This window comes from Camelus bactrianus, chromosome 7, assembly GCF_048773025.1.
Source record: "Camelus bactrianus isolate YW-2024 breed Bactrian camel chromosome 7, ASM4877302v1, whole genome shotgun sequence".
Taxonomy (NCBI): Eukaryota; Metazoa; Chordata; class Mammalia; order Artiodactyla; family Camelidae; genus Camelus; species Camelus bactrianus.
In genome coordinates this window covers 41,464,162-41,485,861 of record NC_133545.1, presented here as the reverse complement: position 1 = coordinate 41,485,861, position 21,700 = coordinate 41,464,162, and the positions used below count along the sequence as shown (strand labels likewise).

The following is a 21,700-nucleotide window of genomic DNA, read 5'->3' as shown; positions in this document are numbered from 1 at the left end:
CCAGAGCAGTGTACCTAATTAGGTTGTTCATACAAGGAGGGCCCAAGATGGGTATTGGGAGCCAACATGTGGAGCCAAGGCATCAGTGCCAGAGAAGACATAGCAGGAAAGACTGAGTCACAGTGAGCTGCTGGGCCAGCGGCAGAGGAGGGTAATGCCCATCGCTAGGCTTTGGGGTACTCATGGAAGGCTACTGTGAGAGTCTATTAGAATCCATGTAGAAGTCCTCGGAACCTGTCCCAAGCTTCTAGGAAGGTGTTCATTCTTTCCATGTTTGGAAACAGCTGCCCAAAGTCATGGTTTTCAGTCCTGATGTGTCAGCATCCCCTGTGGAGCTTGGTAAACCTTACCGCCACCCTGGCTCCAGCCTTAGAGACTGGGATTTAATGGAAATATCACTTAGGATTCGGCGTGAGCAACAGAAACTAAATCTGGTTAAATTTAGGGGAAAAAAGATGGGGAGTGGTGGTGTGTGAGGAGAGTGGTTGGAAAGATATGATGAAATTCCTTGAATGGAAAAGAAGTGCTGAACAAGGGGCTTTGGGAAAGATGTATGAATCAGGACATCTTCAGGAATGCAGGAAATATGAAGATGCACCTCTGGGCAGTAGATACGTGGTTAGGGGTGCAAGCTCCAGGGTAACACAGCCTGCTTCTATACTCTGCTTCTCTGTGCTTCAGTTTGCCCTTTGGAAATGGGTCTGATAGATTTTACCTATTGGGTAGTCATGAGGATCGAATGGGTTAATACACGTCAAGTGCTTAGAATAATCCTTGGCACATACTGAGTTTTTAATAACTGTTAGCAGTTATTTTTGTTGTTGCCGTTGGGCTCTGCTATGTGTGTGAATCAACTCTAACAGTTTCTCTTAATAGTTTCTCCTCAACTTGCAAATTCTAGGGACAGAGCACCTGAGCAGCTTATGTTGGTTCACATGTTCACCCCTTGGCCCGAAAATGTGTAGGAATTTGTTTAGCAGAATCACTGAATTCAAGTCATGCTTGTTCCCTGTGGGCTTCATTCTTCACTCTTTGGAGATTCGGAAGACTGGGAGGGGTGCAAGTTTTGTTCTACAGTGTGGAAGCGTAAAGGATCGAGGTGCAAGCCTCCAGTATTGCCTGTCTTTCCATGCAGGCCCCTTTTGAAATTTCAGTGAGCCCAGAAAGGGGATGTAGGGTCACTAGCAGAGCTGTCTTTCAAATAATCTATTACAGCCTCCATTGCAGCTGAGCTCTGTACAAGGTACCCTGTTAGGTGTTAGGACAGCAGAGGTGAAAAGACAGGAGCCCTTTCCTCAAGGAGCTCACTCACATCTAGAGGTCATACAGACCAATGGTCCCAGTCCTAGTAGATCGTGGCCCTAACTCAGGCTCTTATAAAGTTCATAGAGAGGCTCAGAAGCCATACATAAGCTGGTGTGAGTCAGCCGGGAAGGACTTTCCCAAGATGGCATGTTACCTCGTATTACTAAGACCAGTGAGATATTGCCAGGTCAAGGCATAGATGGGCTGCAGAGCAAGTATTAGAATTCCAGGCAGAGGAAATACCCTGACCAAAGAATGGCTGAAATCTATGAACAACCAAGTTGTGTTTCAGAAACTAAAAGGAGTTCTGTATGAGGAATTCAAAGAACTGGGGGATGAGGGTACGGTGGAGCAAAGGTATGTGTGCTAGCGACATATTCTGGATACAAAAACAAGGCCATGTTAGGAAGATCCTGTATGCTATTCATTTATTCATTCAGTAAATATTTATTGAGTTTCTACTATGTACCAGCTCTGTTCTAGACTCTGGAGATATGGCAGTAAGCAAAATACAAAATCTGCCCTTGTGTAGTTTCTATTTGGATGGGAAAGATTGGCAAAAACCACACAATTAAAATATATAGCATTTCAGATGATAATAAATGTAGTGGGTAAAAAACCTAAGAAGAGATATGGGGTATGCCAAGGAAAGGAGGTGCCACTGTTAAAGAGGATTGTCTGGAAAGACCCCACTAAGTTGTGTGGTTTCAACCACGTGACAGTGGGGAGCCAGTGAAGAATCTGGAGTAGAGTAACATGATGAAATTTGCATTTTCCGACCTCGGGGTGAAAGATAGGTTGGAGAATGAAGTATAGACAGGGAGACCTGTAAAAAGATAATTTCAGTGGGCCAGGTGAACAGATAGTGCAGTGGACGTGGGGAGAGAGAGACCATTTAAAGAGCAATTAAGAAATTACATACAATGGATAGGACTTAATGACAGATTGCAAGTGGGGTTGGGAAAGAGGAAGGAATCTGGGATGAAAATTTCTAGCTTGGGCACTGGGTGGATGATGCCAAGTACCATTCTCAGGGATAGAGAGTAAAGGTAGCTGGCCATCAAATGTGATGGACAGATCTTCCTGTAACAGTCAACCTACCTTTGTCTCCAGAATGGGTAGGTTGAGGGGTTTCACAATTGAAGATCAACCCATCTGTTACAGCAGAATCAGTGTTTTCTGTGAATGTATCCATCTTTGTTGTCCCCTGGACAGTATCCCTTCCTCTCGGTGTAGGAGAAGATTGTAGGCTTTGGTGTCAATCATACGTTGGTTTGGATTTCATCTCCACGCCTCTGCGTGGTCTTCAGGTAATATACTTACAGGGGCCTTCCTTTCCGCATCTGGGGACCAGGAATGTCCATCTCTACGTGACTTGCCTGTTGGGAGAACTGAAGTACACACACTGAAGGCCCCTGCTGAGTGTTGGCTCCTCCTCTGCTCCTCCTGGGCCCTGCCCTCAGTGAGGTTCTGGGCCCGGGTCAGTAGGTCTGAACCTGGAGAAAACCAGAACCAGGAAAGAAGGGCTGAATATACAGACGTGGGTGTTTGTATGAGTGTGTAGCTCAGTGTAGTTGCCTTTCCAGTACTTTTCAAATACAAATGCAAATAATTTGGGCAATTCACCTCTCTCTCTTATGACGTTTGTTTTGTATAGTTGCTTATATAACGAAACCTGGGAAATCAGGATGTCATTGAGGTATGGGGTGTCCTGGGGGTGTCCTCTGTAACATGGGGAAGCCATGAATGTGGAACTTTTGTTTCCAAACCAGTGATCAGGGCAAACTTTCAAAGCAACATGCTGCAAGGTGTGGAGTCCCGTAGAGCAAGGGATTAAAACATTGGTTCATATGTATGCATATCATGGTTGATACTCTCAAGTAATACCTTAAATTTTCTCTTTAGTGTTTTTTATATTTTAGATTGTTTACAATTTTTCCAAGTGAAGAGGGAGGTTGGTTACTTTATTAATCTTACTGAGATGTTAGTCCGTTCAATTTTGTATTTATCTGAGCTACTTCCCTGAGTAGTTGGAGGTATTTCTGTCTCTTCTTAAAAGCTACTTTTATAAATTATCAGTATTATCAAAAACAAACATTTCCTCTTACCTTCCTTTTACTTCATTTTACTTTTTTTAAAAAGTCATTGTTTGCATTTTGGTTAAAAAAATATTTTTAATAACCTTCCTTGGGAATACTCAAGAGTCCAAGATTCTTTTAGTCTGAAGTAGGGTTTCTCAGCCTCAGCGGTATAGATGTTTTGGGTGTGCTGTCCTGTGCATTGTAGGATGTTTACTACCATCCTTGGACTCTACTCACTAGATGCCAGTAGCACCCTCCCCACTCAGTCATGACATCAGAGCTGTGTCCAGACATTGCCTAGTATCGCCTGGGGAATAAAAACTCTCCTCCCACCTCCCCAGCCCCACATTGAGAACCACTGGTGTGAGAAAAATCTTTTACTTTTTATTTGTTCTAATATTATCACTGATTTTTTAAATCAGGATTCCTGGGAAAATATGGAGGGGAGGAGAAGACGACAGAAAACGAACTAAATGAATGGGAAATAAATGCTTTGGTTCCAAGCACCTGAACCCGATACTGTGTGCATCTGTAAGTGAGCAGAATGTTTATAGCAGGTTCCTAAGGCGCCTGACTTGTGGGCACTTACAGGATTCAGCAAAACCATTGGTAATCTTTTAAAGAGGTTTATTACTGAAAGACTGGCCAGTGGATTTTTTTATGATACATTCTAATCAAGACAGGAAGGAATTCACCTCATGAGCACCCCCATCAGAATCCTGGAAGGGTTAAAGTAATGCCATGAGGAAAACCAAGAAAAAGAAACAGGGGATTTAAAGTTTGCCCTGTTTTCATTCTGCACTATACAATCTGACCACAAGAATGTACAACTCAGTACTTGCATCTGCTTTCTCTTCCTTTCAGTACAGATCTTTGTTTTCTAAATAGAAGGGAATTATCCATTTTTTTTTTTCTGGATGAATTTGCCTCAGTATCACCAGTACAAATCCCCCCATCAAAAGCCTTTTCTCCCACACTTGATCTGTATCTCAGAGAATCCAGCAGTCTAACTGCCCTGTGTAGGAGGTTGCTAAATTGAGTTTTTTAATTATTTCTATTAAGCAAAAACGTAATATATGACAGCTGCTGAGGGATTATAAAAGCTTTGTTTTTTCAATAATTGGAAACCTTGTTTACAGGGGACTCACAATATTCCTTAAATGTCTTTGTGTTGAATATAAAAGAACTTGTGTTTATCTCGGCAATGATAATCTGACTATAAAGCAAACTCATTTAAGGATTATGCTTCCTGTCTCTCACCATGCAGCTGTCACCCTACTGTTCTTTCAAGCTTTGCAGAAGTGCTGAGAATTCTTCATTAAAATTAGAAGAATGAATTGAAAAACAAACCAGGTTGTTTGGAATACATCTAATCTTAAATCACAAGGAAAGAGTTGAGATCCCCAAAATATCACTACATCTAGGCAAATGTATTCTAAGCTCTCATTTGTTAACTCATTGACAGAATTCAGTTCACTCCCAGGAGACTTGGAAGAGTTCAGTCCTAGCGAAGAAAAATCAGGGACAATTCAGGTAGTTCAATCTTTAAGCAAACTGTAGAATTTGGATAGCCAGTGAAGGCATCAACATTGACTGACGTCTGCTCTGGAGAAGCTGGGAAGCACAGTACCTAACGGTATGTGCGCTGGGTCTTAAGCCACTTATGAGATCTGTGACCCCAAGCTAGTTATTTAGGGGCCCCCATGTAAAAAATTGCACTCATTTCTCGCACAGGGTTGTTTGGAGGCTTAAATGAGATAAACACATGAAATTCTAAGGATAGTTCCTGGCACCGAATGGCCACTCAGTAAATGTTAACCTGTTCTTACAGTGTTCCAAGCCCCACAGTTTTTTACGTGCATTATCTCATCTCATCTTTGAAATGGCCTTATTAAAATAGTACATTTTTATAACTCCAGTTTTATTGAAAATCAAGGGAAGTGAGATGCAAAGAAGTTTAATAACCTACTCAGGGTCACACAGCAGTTGAATTGACAGCAGGGCTCTGCATTCATAATTGTTGTCTCATTCTGCAAACTTTTAATGAGCACAGGTACCCTTTGCTCTCAGAACAATCACTTTCCAAATATTTGCTAAAACAAGTTTGCAAAAGATTTTAGCCAAAATCCTCCTCCCAGTTGAAAACCTGCTATGACAAGTTTTCCTACGTGTGACAGCTTCTCAGACTTCAGTGTGTCTATGACTCCCCTTCGAAATGCAGGCTCTGCATTTCTAACAAGCTGCAAGGTGATGCCAACGCCTCTGGTCCCCAGATCACACTTGGAGTAGCAGGAATGTAGATGATGGGAGAGGGGCTCTTCTCATCCCTCAGAACTCTCCTGATCAGCCTACTGTTTAAACATATTGCACATTATACCCATGATGCAGCCCGTTTTCCCCCCAAGGGTTTAGCACGTCGGTTTTTGTTTAGGTCAGGTGCCTGGGGGCGCCACCAACTCAGATAGTATCTTTCAGATCTTTGGCGATATTATTTCATTGTTTATTTTTATTGTAGTACATGTTCAATGCAGAAGGATAATGAAATTTCTCTTCTATTCAGCTGTGGACTGCAAGTGAACATACCTGTTAATTGCTCGATTAAGTGTTAAACAATCATATAATTGGTGTTTAAATATTTTATATTATGTGGAAATTCTTATCAGATTGTTACATAGTTATTTAAAAGCATTTTAGTAATATCCGGGACATTGATCTTTTTAGATACTCTAAAAATGAATTTTTTTTCCATTTAAAATAATGGGATATAGACTCTTGCTATTTGAAACTTTGCTGCCCAGCACGTTTTTAGGAATGGGTTAGACTCAGATAACAAGAGGCGGCGGCTTTCACTCTGTACCAGACATCGCGTGAAATCCTAGGAATACAATGATGATGCGGACAGAATAGTTAGAGAAGAAACAGGCAAGTAAATATTCAAAATATGGTGGAATGTCAAGTTTTTCAACAGAGATAGGTGAAAGAAGCCTTAAGAACACAGGGGAAAAGGCCTGCCTCTTCCTTCTATACACAGGAGGCTCTTTCTGGACACCAGGAATAGCTACTTTTCATTGAATATCTCTGTACTCCAGGCACTGTTGCAAGCATGTTACATACATTTTCTCATTTAATGATTCCAACAACTCAGCGAAGCAGGTACTTTTCTTATTCCCATTTTAAAGATGAGGAAATTGAGGAACAGGGAGATGAGTTAACCTGCCTATGGAAACGCTGATTTGGCCTCGCATCAGGCAGTCTGAGTCTAGAGCCTGCCCTTTCAACCATCTTGTGATCCACCTTTATTTTATTAAAAGAAAGTTCAAGATCGTAAAATAAGAACATTAAAAATGATGGACATGTTGGAGGGGTGCATTTATGGAATTGCAAAGAATCTAGTTTGATTGGAGCATATGATGGATATGGGGTGACGAGGCAGGAAGCCGTAACATTTGCATTGGCTTCACATAGACAGGAACCCATTGAGTGGATCGTATGGACAGGACTAGGCAGGACTAAAAGCATCTTCACTAGTCACAGTACTGGCAGTAATTACATATGAGATGCGACTATCATCATGAAATAGATTTTACTTCAACACATCATATATTACATGGTGTGGTCCCTTTTCAGTCAGTCGCCTTGGGAAGCTGTGCCTTTATTTTCACCAATTTCCCATTGCTTAGAGCATATTAGGAATGTCTCTTCTAGAATACCTTCAGAACAAGTCACAGTGCAAATCTTTTTATCTTAGGATCATGCCTCATTTTTATCTCAAATGTGTTTCCTAGTTGGATCACGAACCCTAATTACTGAATTTGGCTCTGAATAACTGCTGCCTGTTAGCTGTAATAGCGTCCACTCTCAAATCCATTCTCGAAAAGCAAATGTTTCTGTATAACTGATTCTGAAACGTTAGTGTGTGCTTGAATGTCATCTAGGGGAACTTGATTAAATAATACCTTCAAGTCGCACCCTCAGTAATTCTGATTCAGTTTGTCTAAGGGGATCAGGAATCTGCAGTCTTTAACACGCATCCTGAAGTTTCTGTTTTGAATGACCAGACCACACTTTGAGAAATGCAGCTGTAAGGATATTCGAGAGATAGGAGAGCAATTTTTAAGGCAGTTACAAAAGTGTTCTGATCAACAGTGACATCAATGGCAAGTATGGCCCACCTTTGGGGACTTCTCTCCTGTAGATGGTGCTTATTTAGAATATGATGTTTAGTTATACTGTAGAAAGGAATCAGTCACCATTTTGCACAGTCACAGCACATCCACCAGGTTCACGTGTGTCTTGGGGAGAACCCATTTCAGATGTTTGTTTGCTCACCGATCTACTTGGTGTCCTCCCTCTGCCTAGAGAGGTCTTCCTTTCAGACCCAGGTAGATCATCTAAGAATCCAGTATTGGAGGATCCAGCAATATGTCTATAAATTATTACTTTTTGCTTTTTCCTGAAAAGATTGAATTCTGATTCCATCAGTGTCTAATGTAGGGCAATGCCTGGGGACTGAGTCTTTAAGGCAATACTAGGTTATAGGGTAGAGGTTACTAGTCTCTCTAGTCAGGTCCCTTGTCCCTTGGAGCCCTGACATCAGCCAACTGTGTTTTGTCTGAATCTGAGGATCCAATATTACCCACCTTAAAAAATGTGGATGTTCTACAATCTTTCTGGGGTCCTTTAACTTAAATTAGGCTCTTGACTGGTTAAAAGTTTAGCGAACTGTGGAAAGACTGTTTAGACTCCTATGAGCAAAAAGTTTAGAAAAAAGAAGAGGTAATTGTCATATTTCTTACCCCAGCCATTATCTCTCTCTTTAACATTAACAAGGACAGCTATATTTTCTTTAAGAACTTCAGAGATAGCACAGGGAAGAGAGAATGACTCCAATTACTGTCAAAACACCCCTGACCAGAGGCAGCAGTGATCAGACGGCTGCCCACATCCTGTCTTCGCTCCTTTATTTCCACCTTTCCTCTTCCCCTATGTAGGGTTGCCAGATTTAGGAAAAAAAAAAAAAAAGAAAGAAAGAAAAACAGGATGCCTAGTTAAATTTGAATTTCAGATAAATGAAGAATATTATTTTAGTATACATTTCATGCAGTATTTGGGACCTATTCCATGACCCCATCCCATGTGTCGTCTCTCCCTCACAGTTCCGGGGGCTCTTGCTTTATTTTCTCTTGGTTTTCATATGCAGATGGTCCTGTAGGCAGAATCTTATTCGGTATTTCTCAAGGTACCATAGATATCAGTTTCCCTATTTGGGAGCCCATGTTAAGGTTTTCAAATGCTTCCTCCTCCTGCTGTTTCAGAACACCCTGAAATTCCTTATACCTTTCCTCTCACACCCGTGAGGTCATTACTTCACAAACAATAATGACAGGGCTGAGGACAGAGCTCTGAACGTAAGTGTGCCATATCTTTTTATGATTGATTGATGAGCTGAAAGCAATTTGTGGTCTTCTTAAGAGTCAATTAAATTAACTACTTATCTGCACACCACGAGTTAGTAGTAACCTCTGTCTACCATGCTGTCCCTCTGGGAAGTTAGAATAATTATTCTTCTCTTTTGGAGAGGTAAGAGGATGGAGGAAGGGAATGGGTTTGGGAGCTACACCTAGATTTGCAAACATGTGTTATGGCTTAGCCAAAAAGGTGGAAATAAAATTGTCCTTATAAACAGGGAGTCATTTCAAAATGTGGAATACTGGCTCTCAAAGAATGGAGAGATACCTTGCCTACTATATATTGTCTACTTCTATTGGCTTTTCTAATTTTAAATTTTTTCCTGTGGCATGTTGGTGTTGTAGTCACATATCTACAGTATCAGAAGAGTAAGAAACAACTTTGAAAACCAGTGGAATAGTATAAATGACAAAATGTTCAATTCACATTAGAAAGCTTTCCAGTATGCAGAGCAATGGTACACATCAGATAACAGGGTGCCTCTTTACAAACTTTGTGCTTCGATTAATGATATTATTCAGATCTTCCTTCACAAATGACACCGAGCAGGCTTCACACCTTGAAGATTAAGAGTTATGAATGCCCCGTCTTGGTTCAGTGCTTTTCAGGTGTAAAACGCACAGAAGCGTGAACACATATTTAGCCATGTCTCGATGATTAGTTTTATGCCAGGGAGGCTTGTCCAAGGCAAGCTTGTGACAGTGGTCCTCCGAGCCCTGGCTCCCCTTTTTGAATCTTTTCCTGTAGTCCATAGCATCCTGCTGCCCCTCAGATCCCCACAGCCTCCGGAGGGCGGAGGTAGGCCAGGAAACTAACTGCCTTCAATATCAGCACTGGGCCCTGCTGAGAAAATCGCCCATTTGACTGTAGACAAACAACCGGAATTGAACTAGCTGCCTGGCTCATATTCTACTCAAGTAAATACACATAAACTTGCTGTCATAACCGTCAGTGGAAATCCATAGCTTCCTGTGGTTCTACACATTTTCAGCGGAAACTGGCATTAGGCTAGAAGAGTAAAAGCTGAACAGGAGAATTCATGGTAATTTCTCACCAACTCCAACACTCTGGACATGAGAAAACAAAGTTCATAGTAAAGTAGGTTATCATATGTATGTGGTGAAAATCCAAGGTGATAACCCCCGGGCTCAAGATGTGACTGAAAAAATCTTTTCTGGAATGTTTGTGATTGTTTCAGTCAACTCATAAATCTTGTTCTCCACGTCTTGTGCCTCCGGTGTCAAGTGACGTTTAGCCCGTTAGCCATTTGTTGGAAAAAAATAAGACCCTTAGAATATCGATTTTATCTGGAAAGAGACCAAGTTAAAATTATTTTTTAATCCAGGTGCACTCCTCATTTTTATTATAAATACATAATGAAATAATTAGATGGAGATTGAAGTAAATGTTTATATTTTATTCATGCTTATAATATTTTATCCTTCAGGATGAAGCTTTGTGATACCTTTATAAATTCCTTAATATTAAAATAAGGATCACTTTGTTTCTTTGAAAAGAAATTTTTATTGGGTGATTGAATTTGTGTGGGTAATAAGCCTAATGATTAGAGAAATATGGCAATTCTAGATCATTTTTACTCAAGATATCGGAATGTGCTGGTTAACTCCAGAGTTTCTTGGATCTCTGATTTGGGGAATAAAAACTGTAATAAAATTACTACCAAGACCCTAGCTCTGTTAATTTGAATAGCATTTTTATCTATCTGATTTCAATTCAAGTGCATTATTAATATTTTTCTTCTTTTTAATATAGGTGGAAAACAGACCAAAATATTATGGAAGAGAGTATGTATTATGCTATTCATTGTTTTAATAATGTAATAAGTATTCACTTCATATGTCATTTAATTATTGAATGTTGAAAATTTTCCATTATATGGTCTTCATCAGATGTCCATTGTGCAAGAGTTTAATAATAAGGATAAATGCAATCAGATCCTTTTGTATTGAATTTTCTTATAATACTCTGGTGCTTGGCTTCCATTAGTGTGGGAGGGAGACTATCTCCTGCTACACATAGTTCTCTTCACAAAAGCAGCCACTGAGTGCCTGGCAAGTATTTGAAACATAAGGCAGCATCTTCCATAATTGTGGCTCTGTTAGTATTTCGTTTCTCTACCTCAATACTATATAAACAGCTAGGGTGTCAGAGATTGTAAACTGAGGCTGAATTCCTTACTTTCATGTGTCTCAGTAAATGCAACACTCAGGAAAGTCAGGCCGTTTCTTTGCAGTCTCATGAAACCAAAATGATGATTTCTCTTGACATGAATCTATTAGCCAAATTGCCTTAATACCTTAATTATGATTTTCCTCTTAATTTCAACTCGTGGTTTGCTTTGCTTTCTCAGACACCTCCTGCAAAGCAAATATGCATTACCAGAAAAATAACTGGCAGTCCCGGGCTGAGGCACACAGAACAGCTCACAGAGGGCAGAACCACCCCCCACCCCACCCCACCCCACCCCCCCGGAGCAGGGCAGGTGCACAATTGGCTTTTCTCCCCACATCCAACCTGGAGGCATTATAAAGCAAAATCTCTTTCAAGTCCATCTCCCAAGCTCCCCCAGCCAATCCAAAGCCTTCTTCCTCTATTCGCTTACCCAGCAGAGCTTCATTTTCGTGATTAATGATCCTCTTATTTGTCCCAGCCCAGCAGCCACTTCCTAATCACCACGGCTGCATTTCTGAACCTTCCTACTGGGCTTTGGGACTTCAGCTGGGGGCTCTGGAATATCTGCCTGGATCACTGGCCTCCTCTGTCTTCCACCCTCATGTCCCTGACATCTAACCTACTTGTAGTATGACTTTTTTTCCTGCAGTATACTGATTTGGATTTTGCTCACAGAGAACACAATTAGTAAAAAAAAAAAAAAAAAAAAAAAAAAAAAAAAGAGCGAGAGAGAAAGTGAAAAGTTATTATATACTTCTCAAATAGAACACTTTTGTACACGAATTCCAAAAGGAACTGTTTATTGTGTATTTGCTTTTTTTTGCATAAAAGTTTCTAGTTCTCACCCCCACATAAACTATGTAGTGAAAGGAGACCAAAGAAACATTTTCTTACCCACAAAAAAGAAATGCTTCATATTAGAGGGAAATTAGCTTAAAAACTTCAGATTCTGTGTTTCCCTTTCCTTTTTAAAAAACGAAAGGTCTTTTTTGTGTGTCCTATTCAAAGATTAGTACATGCTTTATTCCAGAAACATATATATTTTTTGCCTAGAAAGAATCACAAGAGAGTGTGGACAAGGATACCCTTAGGGAAAAGGAATTTTTATTTTTCTACTGTTTATACTTTTACCTCTTTTGTAGCTTTTAACTTTCACATTTTGAATTTTCCCACTGTGCATAGGTATTACTTTTATTCTTAAAAAGTTAATAAATTGATACCTGCTGATTTGGGAAAATTAGAACGTATAGGAATCTACAGGCGGAAAACATGATAGCCCCATCATGAAAGAGAAGAGTTGTTAACTTTTTGTCTTCATCTCTTTCCTTCCTGTCTCTGTGCAGGCTTTCTTTTTGAAAAGTTGGGATCACAAGATATGTATGTCATGGGTACTTTTAAATTCACGCATAAAGGGCCGATGCGCCACACACTGCGTCTTCAAGTGCACAAAAGTGTCATTTTCTTCTTCTGAACAATTGAATTTAACTTAGTTCTTGACACTTTGCCTCTGCTGCTGGCCAGCACTTAAACATGTCCATTCATTCAAGGGAGTTCCAGCTTAGCTGCTTTCAGGTTAACCGCCCGTTTGGGGTATTCCTCCTCGCATTTTTCCTGCTCTCCTCGCCCCACCTTCCCCGAGAGTGATCTGGGTCGGGGTGTCAGGTTTCTGTGCCCACCTCTGTGTGTACCTCTTCCTGCTGTGGTCACCCCCTGCCCTGCCCTGTCAAACTGTGTCCTGGATGTCCCAGCCTCAAACCTCTTGTGGTACCAGCTCTTGTCCTTTCTGACGTGGGAAACTTTCCAGGGTCCTCTGCCCTTTCCACCCCCCCCACCCCCCACCAACACACACACACTCACTGGCCCTGTATCTACAGGGCTGTGCTTAGGTCTCTTTGCTCATATCATCTTTCTAGCCCTCTTCAGCCCCAGCTCTTGCTGCAAAGGAGGCATCTCCGCCTCCAACTTAGACCCACTGAACCTGGGCTCTGGCCAAATTTCTTTGAATCTCTCTCCCAAAAGAACTAAGGATGCTGGTCTCCTTTGGGGCAGCAGGGTTGCTCCTTTGTTATAGCATATTCATCTAACCCCGGAAAAGTGCTGCTCCAAGACCTCTGTGCACTGGCTCTCAAGATTTAAAACCAACATTAGGGAAGCCAGAAACCCCCTTTCTCCCAAGCTATCACTGCTCTAGACTTTTGAGAGTTGATCTGAGAGCTCAAAGCCACAGTTTTTGACCTCACTTCCCTGGGACTGAAGCTTCAGCTTGTAAGGTCTAGTTGTTAAGAACAGAAGGGAATTAGGATGTAAGTATTGTGATAGGCATCGTTTTTTCCCCCAAATATTAACCTGCTGCATGTGTCCTCTAACTTGATCTTTGCATTCCTTGGGGGAGAAAACATTTGTTGTATAGCCAGCTTCCCTCCCCATTTTCCCCTTTCCAGGGAGACAAAAGGGGATTCTCTGTCCAGAACATTTCTTCTCTAAGTTATTGTCCCAAATTCTCTAAGAGTGGGTAATCTTAGAAAGACAGTGTTGTTCCCTCTCCCAGGAGCCTAGGGCCCCTTGGCACTGGCCTCACCTCCCCACCCAGCTCCCACTTTCCTCTGAAACACAGAATGAGCAAATCTCTGGTAACAAGAGTGAGCAGCTGTCTTTGCTTTAGGGCAGCACAGAGAGCCGGCCAGTTGTCTGCCCCTCACTCCCGTCCTGTTCTCCTCTTCCCTGGAGTCACTATCTGCTCTCTAGGGCTCAGACATCCCTTCCTGAGCAAAGCAGTCTTTGGCCAAGCCTGCAATCCTACTGCATTTTCTACATGCATGTGTATTACTTCTTAAATTACAGAGGGGAAAAATAAACATTACCTTTAAAAAAGAAAAATAGGTACATTTTTCAAACATATCCCTGAGCGATTGCTCTCAAAATTTAAAGAAATGGAAGACTGTTCACTACGGTTGGCTAGTCTTTCCAGAGAATGAGCCTCTAAGATGAACACCACCCCACACCTGAAGTTAGCAGGATGATAATCAGTAAGTGCTCATTTGCAATCGGGATGATACATAATTCTCTGTGTTCTAGCGGAGAGCTAAGTTGGTAATTGCTCTTTTGCTATTCCCATAGTTGAAAAAGGAGCCATAACCTGGCTTTTGGTTGTGACTTTAATTTTCAGTTTGTGAGCAAAGACAGTAGCAGGAAGCCAGGTGGACTGGGTGTTCATCCTTTTGTTTTTTTTCATCCTTTTTGAATGTGTGTTATCTGTTTGGGTGCATGTGGAGAAGTGGTTCCAAGCCCATCATGAAGTATATAGTAGTCACTCTCCTCTTCATTTAAGTGGGGAGCTGTAGATTCCTGGTGGCCCCGCCATCGTTTTTAGCCAGCTCTTTGTGGTCCATACTTTGTATGTGGTCTGTTCAGAACAGAGACTGTCTTATCTCTTCACAGGTTTCACGGGATCATCTCCCGAGAGCAGGCAGATGAGCTTCTCGGAGGCGTGGAGGGCGCCTACATCCTTAGAGAAAGCCAGCGCCAGCCAGGGTGCTACACGTTAGCCCTAAGGTGAGCCCGATTTCATCCACTGTTGCAACTGCTTTACAAGAGAATTTACTTAAATTTTTTCCCCATTTTTTATTGTGGTAAAATATACATAACATACAATTTACCATTTTAACCATTTTTAAGTGAGCAATTCAGCGGCCTTAAGTACATTCTCAGCATCCTGTGACCATCTCCGCTCTTCATTTCCAGAATTTTTTCATCATCCCAAACAAAAACTCTGTACCCACTAATCAATTGCTCCCCATTCCCCCCTAATTATTTTTTATTTTCACTCTGTTTGCAAAGCACTCTGCAGTATATTAGAGGCATGTACATTTTCTGGGCCACAGACGTTGTAAGTTGGTGGACACTGAGGCTCTGTGCACGCGCAGTATTCTTTGGGGAATTATCTGCAAAGCAGGTGCTTCTGTAGCTGTTTCTGCCTGAAACATCGAGCCAGCTGATTGAGACACGTCTCTGCCTCACTTAACCCTTGTCAAAAGTCTTCTCCTCACATTGTGCACTTGTGCCTGGAATAGACGTGTACTTTGTCCATGGGGTTCTCTCAGGGATCACATTGACCCGTGGAACTCCCAATGGCAGTCACGAGGCTCCATGCCAGCAAGCAATCGGAGCAGAGCTCTCACAAGCCTCTTATGACAAAACCACAGCACTGAACATCACAGCACCCAAAAAGCATTGTATTTACTGCGCTGTCCTAACTTTGCTCAAATATTTTCTGTTTTTTGATCCTCATGGCAATCCTGTAAGGTCTGGGGAAGGTTTTCAAAACTGTCTTCCAAAAGTTCATTGGTGAACTCTTTGGAACTTGGAAGCTCTTTCTCCAGGGAAGAAATGGTATCAATTGAAACACTTTCCAGGTCAGCCCACAACTCACTATCTCAGCGCAGTGATTGTGGGAAGATAATTGCTTTCCAATTTGTAACTGGGGATGGCTAAGACATATATCTTCAATGATGTCATTACAAGGAAGCACTTCAAGAGTAGCACACGCTCTAGGTATGCAGAGTACTTGCCTATCTTCCCAGCATCCCCGCAGCAGGAGCTGACAGTCCCAGTGGGGAGCCAGCCAGGGGCTATGAGATGCAGGACCAAGGCTAAGAGGGGGCAATCGGTGCTACAGGGAGAGCACCCTCATGTTTAGGTCCCCAGGATGCTGGCCCTGATGCTCAAGCAGAGAGATCTCCACGCAGCATCCCTGTTTCCTTTCTGCTGGACCAATTAGGGTGGGAGGCATGAGGTGCTCTACTGATGGTGGTCAAAGATGTAATAATAAAAGGCCATCAGGGCCAGTGGTGATAGCTTCCCTTGAAGGGGCAATTGCCTGGTACAGGGGAAGGGGGCAGAAGGAAGTGGCTAGTTCCCATTCAGAAATTTAAAGTAAGATACTTTTTAAGTCAGACAGAACACTCTGACTTTTACGGGTGAGAGTGATAATGACCCAGTGGCCTTAGTGACTTCTAGGACCAAATGATGCCATAGAACTAGCTGGGCTTTAAACCCAGCTTTGCCTCCTTCCAGGGGTATAGCCTCAAGCAGGCACCCCAACTCTTCAACGCTCAGTTTCCTCAGCAGTCAAAGGGTCTGCACGATAACTAAATGGGGGAAATCGTGTCAAGTGCCTAGCCCAGTGCCTGGCATTCAGGACACACTGGTGAAGTATTAGCTACCCCTGTTATTCACTGGTCCAGTTTCCAACACTGTGATTTCTCCTTCCTCACGGGTAGGTTCGGAAACCAGACCTTAAACTACAGGCTCTTCTATGATGGAAAACACTTTGTGGGCGAGAAGAGGTTTGAATCGATTCACGATCTGGTCACAGATGGCTTGATAACGTTGTACATAGAAACAAAGGCTTCCGAATACATTTCCAAAATGACAACAAACCCCATTTATGAACACATTGGATATGCCACTTTACTCAGAGAAAAAGTCTCCAGGAGGCTAAGCAGATCTAAAAACGAATCAAGGAAAGCCAGCGTCACAAGTGAAGAACACACAGCTGTGGAAAAGGTAAGCTCCATGTGGGACCAAAACACTCTCTCTGTGTTTAATCTGTGCTGGAAGACTGGGTGATTAATTATCTATGTGATTTGCCAAAATATTGGAGGAGACCCACCTCTACCTGAATAACTTTAGAATTTTCGTCCTAAAAAATGACCACTGAGGTCCAGCAATGTTCAGTGATTTGCCCAAACTCATATTGTCAGAGCCACAACTTCCACAAATAATTATCTGTGAGTTTATTTGGAGTTTGAAAGGAAAAAAAAAAACTCCATTAATGTTTTATGATGAAAATAGTCACTTGTGTTGTAATTGCCATTTGAGGCGTTGCTGGCTCCATCTCTAGTTGCACCCAGCTAGCCAGATACATGACATTTATGCCTGCTTCTCTTAAGACTTGGTGACCGTGCGTGATCCACACGTCAGCCATCTATTGAAGGTGGTCTTACCTGGGTAACAGACTTTACTGACAGAGATGGGCGCATTAGCGGTGATGCTGGCTATCTCTGGGAGGCTTGGGAAATGACAGGCTGTCCTTTGCCCCAAGGGAAGGGTTATTATGCTTCGGCGAGGATGAGAAACTCCTAAGTGGGAGATGTTCAAGCTGGTTGTGTCGTGGCAGGATATGGCGAGAAAGATCTGATTTTCCTCTCTAGTAAGTTGCAGATTTTTTGGATGTGCCCCTTTAGGAACCATCTGCTTTGCCTGGTCCTATCTGTATTCCACTGAAAGAAAGTGACAGCCAACCACGCCAGTCAGCCCCCACTGAGTCAGTGCTGAGCCCAGCTTCTAAGGCGAGCTTGGACTGGGGCAGATATAAATAAGAAGCGGGGCAAGCGCAGCTCCTTCTGGTGGTTGATAATCCTTAATTAAACCGGAACGGACGCCCTCTTCCCCTGTTGTCCAGTGTTAGCAGAAAGCAAAGGAACCTCAGGTTGACAGATTGGGCTTCGGCTTCGGCGACGGGAATGCACCAGAAAGCACAGAAAGGAGGAGGAGGGCAGAGGATGGCAGGCGGTCCTGTTGGCAGACCGGGGATGATCTTAATTGATTTGCTAATTGAGCTTCAGAGCCTAGGAGAACCTTCCTCAGAATCACATCAGTTGAGCAGCTGGCCCATGAAAAAATCATTTGCCATTTTCTTTTTATAACTCCAGAGTCTCCAAAGCACCTGTTTATTCTTTTACAAATAATTGATTTGGGACATGGTGGGGTTTCTGATTGTTTACATTTCAACAAAAGAGAGAGAGGACCTCAGTCCCAACGTTCAGAGTCTTTTCCCATCCAGGCGAAAACCATTCCTTTAATCTGTTTGCAAAATCCGTTCTAAAGTAATTTAGAACAGAAATCTGGAAGCTGGCCTTCCTGGCCATGACAAATCAGAAGATGAATTGTAAAATAAATCTCTGGAGCAGTGTTTGTATTTATATTTCTGAATCAGAGAGCAATGCCATCAGAAAGGCAATCTGTTACAACTGCAGGCGACACACTTGAACATTTCCTGGAAAAGAGGTGAGGAGGGGGTGACTCTTGTGTGTTTGGGGTGAGAGTTTAGATCCTGGGTCTTGACGTTGACATTGGTAGACCCCTGTCCTCCCCCACCAGACGGAGGTTTGGTCACTAGAAGCTAATATTTCTAGATGATAGTCCCGTAAGGAAACTTGCACAACAAAGTATCTGCTTTATTTAGATCATTTTGTATGAAAGGTACATTTGGGAGACATTAATAGTCAATTTAGTAATCATTTTGAATGAGCTGCCCAGTACACTTTTTCACCTTTTTAGGAAAAGGTAAATAAAGAAAATGTTGAAGGAAGAAGTCCAACCTCAGTGAAAGGTTTGATGGGCAGGTGTTGCTGGTGTGTATTTCTTGGACACTAATGATGCAATGTTTGGCTTTCCTGGAGGACACTCTGCACACTGGGTCTGGTCGCTTGCTGGGGGCCACTCATTTTGTCAGTGGATTTGTTAAGAAACTTGGTGCGACTCCATCTATTTCCCTCGGACCTGTATTGACAAGTGGAATTATTAAAAGTCTCCATCTTGCCAGAAATTCTATTTCCCTTCAGGGCAGGTCGGTGGACTGTTGCCATGGAGGTAGTGACTAGAAAAGAGGTGGCAGAAACTTGAATGGATTGACTGAGAAATCCCCGGGGCACCTACCTCCTTTGGTAATGGTGTGTCTTGAAGGTTTTAATGAGTGAAATGGGAAGGTTTCCTAATATTTCTCAAATCCAGACAGCTGAGCATTTCATTTTCCAGAGCACTCAAACTCTGCCCCCCATTTACAGTATTGATCATTTCCAAATGAATCCAGAGAGACTGTGTTACCTGGAAATCCGAGAATATTAAGTGTTAATTGGCAAAAAGATGTTAACTACCCCATCAGACTTGAGTGGCTTCCAGATTTATCTTCTGTCAGGGTGGTTAGCAGTGAACTTGATTTTAGTAACTGTAAATGAAGCAAGGAGAGGGGAGGGTGCAAAGAACCTTGTGATTGTTAGCCAATAGATCAGTCTGTTTTCTTTCTGATTCTTTAATGGAGTTTTAAAACATTATGATATTTAAGGGCCACCACTTGGTGCATTTAATTAAAATGGTCATGCCCAGTGTAATTTCTTTCCTGAAATGTATTTCAGAATTTATTCCCTAGATGGATTGTCTGCTGACCTCCAAAACTGGCACTGTAAGCAATCTAAGAATAGCAGGATTTAACATTGGTTCAGACATTTGCAGTTCGTAAACAGATCTCATGAACGTGAAATAATTTCCCATTTTATCCTCAGAACAGCTTTGCCAGGTACAGAGGGCAGGAATCATTATCCCCATTTTATTGAAAAAGTCACAACAGCAGGATGAGGAATCAAACCCAGGCCTCCTAACTCCCAAGTTCAAAGCTTCTTGACTCTGGCACAGCTGGACCTCATTCTGTTCTTATTGCCTTATTGCTTTAAGCAAACACCCTTGCTTTTGAGCATCCTAAGTCAATTGATGGTCAGAATCACATAGTATTGACATGATGTGTTTTTGAAAATACACTGTTATTACCATCTATAGTAACTAAACTGTCTTGTAAAGAATGCCCTATTGAATTGAATATACATGACAACAAATTTTTTAAAATTTTTTGAGCGGGGAGAGGTAGTTTTATTTTTCTATTTAATTTTTTTTAATGGAGGTACTGGGAATTGAACCCAGGACCCTGTGCATGCTAGGCACACACTTTACCACTGAGCTCTACCCTTCTCCCAACAACGTTTTCAATATCACGTCTGGTAAATAAATTCGGCTTGCTGAACTAAATTGCATTTATGCTTTACTGGAGAAAAATCATCTACATCCTTGATACAATCAAAGCACATTTAAGACTTTATTATATCTTACCCAGTTTATTCATTTCATTATTTTTATAATAGCAAAAGTCAGGAAACAACCTAAATGCCCATCAGTCGGGGACTTCTTAGATGAATTATGGTACATCCGTGTACAGGAATGTTCTGCAACTGCAGAGAAGAATGAGGACACTTTCATATGGACTTATTTGGAAAGATTACCCAGAGTTACCAAATGCAAAAACAAACTTGCAATATAGTCTGCATAGTGTGGTTTCATTTGCGGAAACGAGGGAAAAAAAGATTTTACATATTTTTTTCCTTGTAAAATTGTCAAATATCCCTTGAAGGATGCAAGAACTGGTATCAGGTTTGCCTGTGGGGAGGGGAAGGGGGTGTCTCAGATGCCAGGGTGGGAAGGAGACTCTTTTCTGCTACTGTTTCATCCTCTGAATTTTGAACCATGATAAATGCAGTATTGTACGCAAAAAATCAAGGAAGAAAAAAGAACATACATTATGTTCTAAATTCACATGTGTTAAAGCAAACCCTGAGGAAACCGCTTTCTCTACTGAACATACCACATAGGCAAACACAGTTCCAGCCCTCTGGCCCCAGGCTGTTTGTCCCCTCCCTTCTCACCAGCCCTCTTCCCCATCCTGATAGCTCCCTTTTTCTTTCATTTCTCTCTTGGATTGTCAACAAAGAGCCTGCATTGAGTAACCTCTCCCTAAAGGTTGGGGGCTAGATGGTAATTGTAGCAGAGGACCTAAATCACCAAATAAAGTCTATGACCTGACTGTCCCCAAAATTGGGCTGATTGCTGCTTCCCCCCCTGACCTGGCCCCCCCACCTCCCACGGACACCACCACTGTGCTCCCCTGGGCTCTTCCCAGTCCTCCCGCCAGGTTCCATGCCCCTCCACCCCACCCTGGCCCTCCTTTCTCAAGCTGCCTCGGTCCAGCTCCAAGATTCCTCCCGCTTTTCTACGGTAGCAAGGAAGCCTTTGATTTCTTGGTTTCTCCTTGTCTTGCTGTGAGACAACAAGAGAGTGAGTGGCCTGTTCGGGAGCACAGGGCCCTGAGCCCAGTTAGGATGTCCTCTCTTACAGATGAGCTGTTCCAGAGAGGAATGATCTCCAACCCTCCACTCCACTTTTTTTTTTTTTTTTTAGAATTATTTTTCTCTACATCCAGGGTGATCCCTTCTTCTTTTATTTCACAGTTTCCACCATATGAGGCAGCTGGCCTGTCAGATATCTTTGCCTAAGATCTGTATTACACTTTCTTCCATGGTCCTGGAGCAGGAAGGAGTGGCCCCCCCAGGGAGTGAATCTCCAGGCCTCGCTTACTGGGGTTGGCTCATCCTGAGTGGTCCTCCCCTCCAGGCCCATGAGGGCTGGTGGCCCTTGGTGACGTTTTACTCACCAGAGCGTTGCTCTTGCTGTTGTTTCCATCTCGGAAACCATCTGATTGACTTTGTCTGTTTAGAAATGCCCCTTCTCGGGCCCCACCCCAGCACTACTAGGTCAGGACCTCTGGGGGTGCACCTGCTTGCCAGGCAGTGTGTAACCAACCCTCCAGATGGCCCAAGTTTGAGAACCTTTGAGAACCTGTGGTTTAGACGCCCCTCTCCTCCTCTAGAAGTTGACCAGGTGGAGGCCCAGGTCACATCCCAACTCTAAAGCCCAACGCACGAGGGGCTCAGCAGAGTAAACACTTAAATGAACAGGTGGGTAATTTTCAGAGTGGAACAGATTGGAAC

The 21,700-nt window shown here is 42.5% G+C and overlaps 1 protein-coding gene across 2 annotated transcripts in view; it reads left to right on the top strand.

Annotated features, from left to right (window-relative positions):
* CHN2 (chimerin 2) overlaps positions 1 to 21,700 on the top strand; it is a 268,979-nt gene that overhangs the window by 156,277 nt on the left and 91,002 nt on the right. For both annotated transcript variants that reach the window (XM_074367307.1, XM_074367308.1), the window contains exons 4-6: positions 10,629 to 10,660; positions 14,487 to 14,600; positions 16,328 to 16,613. In XM_074367307.1, the coding sequence (XP_074223408.1) occupies positions 10,629 to 10,660; positions 14,487 to 14,600; positions 16,328 to 16,613 (432 nt within the window). The remainder of the gene's footprint in view (positions 1 to 10,628; positions 10,661 to 14,486; positions 14,601 to 16,327; positions 16,614 to 21,700) is intronic.